Source organism: Cyprinodon variegatus, unplaced genomic scaffold (assembly GCF_000732505.1).
Source record: "Cyprinodon variegatus isolate N-32 unplaced genomic scaffold, C_variegatus-1.0 Scaffold1154, whole genome shotgun sequence".
NCBI lineage: Eukaryota > Metazoa > Chordata > Actinopteri > Cyprinodontiformes > Cyprinodontidae > Cyprinodon > Cyprinodon variegatus.
In genome coordinates this window covers 50,906-57,004 of record NW_015151607.1, presented here as the reverse complement: position 1 = coordinate 57,004, position 6,099 = coordinate 50,906, and the positions used below count along the sequence as shown (strand labels likewise).

At 34.9% G+C, this 6,099-nt stretch overlaps 1 protein-coding gene across 1 annotated transcript in view; it reads right to left on the bottom strand.

Annotated features, from left to right (window-relative positions):
• Positions 1-4,462: 4,462 nt before the first annotated feature.
• Positions 4,463-6,099, bottom strand: part of LOC107101792 (collagen alpha-1(XV) chain-like) — a 39,589-nt gene continuing 37,952 nt past the window's right edge. The window contains exon 42 of the mRNA XM_015400843.1: positions 4,463-5,346. Coding sequence (XP_015256329.1) covers positions 5,124-5,346 — 223 coding nt within the window. The 3' untranslated portion in view covers positions 4,463-5,123. The remainder of the gene's footprint in view (positions 5,347-6,099) is intronic.

Below are 6,099 nucleotides of genomic sequence, written 5' to 3'. Positions count from 1 at the left end.
TTTCATATCTAACCCTGACTAAATCAGTGCTGCACATCTCCCTGAGATGCCTTTTTTAAACTTAGACATGCCTAGTTTGTTTAAGGCAACAGGCAGCTGTTCAAATCTTTTATTAGGGTTTCTTGTTTTTCAATTATTGCTGAAGTAAAGTATTCCTGAAAACCAGTTCATCACACAGAATTAATCAAGCAGAATAAATTTTTTATTAAAGATTGCATAGCACAACTAAGGATGGGGGGGAAAAAATTATGGGACTGGATTTTTTTTGTTCATAAATATTCCCACCTAGCTGTAGTGAAACAGTTTTACGTTTATTGGATCAAAAAATCAAAAAGTTCTGGAGATGTTTAAACTAAAGGTGAAAGTCTAAAGGAAAAATTAGGCTGAAGTTTTCTGCTCATTAATTGATTTGTCTTTAAAATTATAAGAAAAGTCATCAAATCGGACTTGACATTTCTAATTTCATCCAAGCCCTCAGATTTCTTTTTCTTCTTCTCCCCCTCTTTAAGACTTGTGCATTTTTTTTTTTTTTTTTTTTTTTTTGCAGGGTTTGATTTTTTCCAGCCTGCTTTGACAGCACAGTGCCACAGTTTAATTATTTAATGAGTAAATATTTAAATAATTTTTAGTACAATGCAAAAATGACAAAGGACAGTAAATGAATACATATGCTCTTAATTCAAATGTATAAAAATCAATATATTGACTTATTTAAGAGTCAAATTTGTTTTAGGATTATATGTTCAAGATGTATAGAACTCTTTTAGCATTTCATTAAATGTAGTGGCATTTTAAGTAATTTACTGTTATTGATTATACCCAACATTTCCTTGTTGAACCTGCCCAGCATATCAGATTATATTGAGAGGTGCAGTAGTAGCCCCGACCTCTAAATTCAGAATAATTTTAATAATGCGTTAAAGTATCCAACTATAGAATAAAAAGCAGATGTTTATTATCAAATATTACATTTTCTTTTGTGTTATTACAGTTCATTTTAAAATTAGGCAATGTTTCACTCTAATTGACTTCATCTTTAATCGACATGTTTAAGTATTTATTTAGCTAATAAATTGTGGCACATTTAGTTGGGTCTGACTTAAATGGGCTCCAGTGAAAAGAGCAGGTTTTCTGTCCTCATCACTGTAGGAATCATGGGAGGGGACGTGGTGTCAGAAAGCTGGCATATAAATGCATCCACAGGGCCGCATGTTAAAGCGCCTCTAATCCTTCTGATTCAGGAGAAACCCAGCAAACAATCCTGGATCGTATTTCTCAGGGACGCGTATCAACGGCAGAAGCTCTCCTCGAAGCGCGGCCATGGCTATGACCTAATCCCCCCACACTTATTTTTTTTTTTTTTTTATATAGCAACCTGTTTGAATGTTTTCCGTGATTGTCGGCTTTCTCTTGCGGTTATTTCTTTTCAATGACATTTGCCTTCGATTGCGGCGGCAGAAGAGTTGATTTATGGTTCGGATTAGTGTTTTCCTTGACTAGCAGGATAGGTATTAATGGTCGTTTTGCTCTAATTGTTAACCGTATACACTTTATCATTTCCTGCTGACTAAAATAATTCTTTGTTTTTGTTATAGTAATAGCACTGCCAAATTGAAAAACTGAGTGTAAAAGAAATACGGTACAAAAAAGCAAAGCCTTTCAATTTGTCACCCAAAGTCAGCTCCTAAATTCTTTCAGATGAGTTTGCTTGTGTTGGATCTTCAGAAATACTTCACTGCCAGTTTTCAAAGTATGTTTTTCAGTTAATCTGGCCTTGCGCTGCTGCAAACAAAAACCTGTTGAACGTAATCTACTTTTTGTCTTTGACATTGTTTGTGGCCTATTATACTATGAGGTGCACCTAGGAGGATTTTATGTATTAGATAGGAAATCCTATTGTGACGTCTGAGAGGAAACTTCAAATGTGTAATTTTCCCAACTTTTCATCTGTTGATATACTTTTTTTTTTATGTTACCCCCCTAAAAAAATTTAAAATGAATATAAGATTGAGGTAAACTTGTTTTACCAATCATTTTTTGTCTTACAGAACAGGATTTTATTCTGTCTATTGTCCTATTTTCTAAACACACTGTTTTTCTGAGGTTTTAATTCCAGATCGATTTGGTGTTTATATGGAGTGAGGTGCTTTAAAACTTTAGGTGAGCAGATGTTTGATTTGAACCAGATAACAAGTCTGTTTTAAAGATTTTTGTTTTCTAAATCATGGATTTTATCAGCAGGATTTTTAGAGTCTGCATTGCGTTGGTTGGGATTAAAAACTTGTGGAATAACTTTCATCTATGTTTGTTCAGAGATGTTGGTCCACGACGTGTTTTCAGCTGTTCCCCTGTTCTCCCCCCCCATTCTGTTTTCTTTCCTTCTTTCTTGTAACCGGATATTCTAATGTCAAGCATGGGACTAACATCTTTAGGCTCTGGTGCAATAAGTGGACGTTTTACAAAACTTTTGGATATTGAAGCACATCCTTTATTTGTTTTTTGGTTTTTTTGTTTGTTTTTTTAGATCTGAAACAAAGTAGTGAATATTTGTGATTAAGATGTGCTGTACAAATCAATTTAATAAAACAAAGCTTTTGTTAAAACTTGGCTGTTTTTTTTTGTTTTTTTTATAACATTGTAACATTTTGCATCAGTTTTATGAGGAAATTAAGAGTTAATGTTTCTACTACCCTGAATCTTTTTGCAGTCTCTAAAATGATGGATTTATATTTTCCAGACCTGGAGAAGTTCAAGAAAAGGTAGTACAGAAAAATATACGTCCTGACAATATTTCCTGTCCTGGTTTGAAAATGTTATATTTCTAATTTTTCTGTTCTTAAATCCTTGCATTTTGTGATCCACCCATTTATCTTCTGCGTACTCATCCTTCAGTCTTTAAAGGTCTTTTTTAACGTCTTTAAATATCAGCTGTGCTGCTCCCATCACCATATTTGTTTATAGAGGTTGGAGTTTGGCCCGTGTTTCAGCGTAGTCCTGTTTCTCTAATTGTGACTAACTGGATGTGCTCTCTTTCATCCTGTGACATGGGAGTTTGCTCGGAGCTCCTCTGCCTGGCTGTGCGTTTCCTTGACAGGCTGCCTGTGGAACTGGTTGACAGTTGCCTTTTGTATCTCTTTTTCTGTCTCCTTGAACCCCAGTCGACCTCGGCAGATGGGCGCTCACCATGAGCCTGGTTCTGCTGGATGTTTTTTCCTGTTAAAAGGGAGTTTTTCCTCTCCACTGTCGCTGCAAGCGTGCTTGGTGTGAGGGATAATAGTCAATAAGTTGATGCAATCAACTGGTTTTCCTTAGATAGAAAACTTTGAATAGGTTTGACTGTATGATCTGGTTGAATTGTCTTTGTAAAGTGCCTTGAGATGACGTGTTGTGAATTGGCGCTATATAAATAAACTGAATTGAATTAAAGGCTTACTTTCTAGTCATCTATAGGCTGATTTTTTTGCTGGAATTGCTTTGAGTGATTGAAGAAATTACCTAAAAGGTTTAAATTTCTAATCAAATAGGGATAAATCAAGTTTTTATTCAACTTCATAATTATTCTAGCTTGAGGAAAAGTGTCAGTGTTCAGATATCATTACTATACAGCAGATTTATCTGGTTTGGGGACACAGTCCTGGAAAATTGACAAAACAAAGCTAAGTTCTGACATAGGTTGATCTAAATAAATCAAAGTATAGTTAAGAGGTTAGCTTGTTTCAATAATTCAAATCATTAAGTTATTTTACAGATTTAATAAAGAGGTTTATTTCAAGTTTTCTTATTATTAAATTTTTGCATGGACCACTATTTCATTTTTTGTTACAATTTCCTATATCTGAGCTATCCAGCAGACATTTACTGACATTCTTTTCAAGAGGGATAAGCTGCAAAATGGCCCTACTAAAGAAGCTGTTACACTATATTTAAGCATATTAATGAAAAACTGAGTGAAAGAAGATGCACAAAAAATATAAAAATGCCTTGATCTAGGTTTATGACACATTTACGTTTTTGACGGTGTTTCCAAAGAAAAAAACAAGAGCAAATGTTTAAAAAACAAGAAAAAACAGACACTTTATTTAGTGAGCACCAGTAGGTAAGTTCAAGAGAGTCAAGTTTTTGTTTAAACGCAACATAAAATCAGACAGCTGAAAAACTAACACTCAAGTTTACAGGCAGAACATTTCAATCAAAGCTTGGTGAGAGGAAGTTATCATTTAGTGCGCTTCAAACAAAAAACTACCTCTATAGTATTACAAAAAAAACACAAACAAATGAACAGTAACCAACAGTCATGGGAAGAACTTAGAATTTCTTTGTTTTCGTCAATTTCTCGTTTTAAAGGCATATTTTATTTATCTAGAAAAAGAAAACAACTCTGATTTTCCATTAATATATGTATACATATGTATATATATATATATATACATATATATTCATATATGTATGTGTGTATGTGTATGAGAACCAACTCAACGGCACAATGTGAACAGGTAATTGCTTTGTTTATCTACTGTACTTGGGCATACCACTGTATAAAGACAATCACAGTCTGGTTACTCTGGTTTCATTCCAGGTGAACTAACATGGGTTATAGTGGCCAAAGGGATCAAATATATAAAAATAAAACCTAGTTGTAAACCTAGTTGGCATATATCCGCCATAGGCATGGTCCCCCAATTGCAAGTTTAAAAAAATGTAATATATATTTTCCTCTGGCTGTAAATATTGGAAGGTTTAGCTGAGTATCCACTTTATTGCCTCACCCATAAAGATCAACACGTGTTTTAGTAAAATAGTATGTTCTACTGTCTTTCCTGTTTTGAAGAGAGGAAGGTCCCAAAAATTGAGATTGTGTCTAATTAGATCATTAGCACCAGAAATGGTGAGAAGACAGCAGCTCTCAAACACTGACTATTTTTTTTATATTTCAATCTGAGACTAGAAAAAATAGCTAATCTAGAAATGGACGGACTTGGGGAGCTGCTGTCTTCCACCAGATTTTATGTGTGGAACTAAAAACAAAAAGTGTATCTAAATGTGTTTCATGTGCCTAAATTTGTTCCCCTAAGCATATTTTCCACTTTCAACATGCCTGCATGTATAATAATCTGTGTGCTTCCTCAGGTTCTCCTTTCATGTGTGTTTCCCACATATGTGTTCTCTATACACAGCACTATGTAGCTGTTGGAGCAGGAGCGTGGGTGTTGTCCTAAAAGCCGTCCCGTCTGCAGGAGTGCAGCCTGGCCCGTCACCGCCATGTCGCCTGTCCTCCACGCCTCGCAGTAGTTGGTGGTCAGCCGGATGCCAACCGTGGTCGAGCCGTGCCACACCTGCTTCTCCGGCCTACAGGAAGTAGAGGAGGGATCAACTATCTCAAAGGAGAGCTTGCAGATTCTCCCTAAAGATATTCTTCCTCTTTAGTCTTCAGTAGGAAAGATTGAACTTGAAATCTTGACCTTTTTTTCTCTTATTTTTACAATAAAGCCAACAACGTAGTTTCCTAATTAAGACGTACTTAATTTTCTACGTTATTTACCTAGTTACTTTAATCATGATCAACAAAGCAAAACAGCAAATTTCTTTCTGAGAGTAGACAGCAAGAGAAAGATGGAGGATTGGCCATCTTGTTTAAAGATTCATTAAGTGATTTCTGGGCAATTTTATTTCTTGATCATTTGACTCTCTGGATAAATAGCCCAGTAAAAAACATGTTCTTGAATATTTAATGGCCTAAAAACCAACTTTTTCCGATCATTTTAATGACCTTTTATCTGTGATAAATGTATGTAATTACTATTATTCTAGACTTAAAAAATGACATTGGCATTTCTGTTGATAGAAGTACAATACAAACTCTGTTATAGAGCAAACGTACTCAGGGATGTATTTTGGACTGATCATCAATAAGGGTTTAAACCTTTTTAGGTCTCTCTAACTGATGTTGCCCAATCAGACCAATTGATGATTATTTTTGAAAGCATAATTTCTAGTAACTCAGCCAGAGAGACATCAAAAGAAAAGAAATTTTTAAGGAGGGCACTACTGAAACCTTTAAACAGATTTACTCATCTACCTTCCCTTACAGTTTTATTTGCC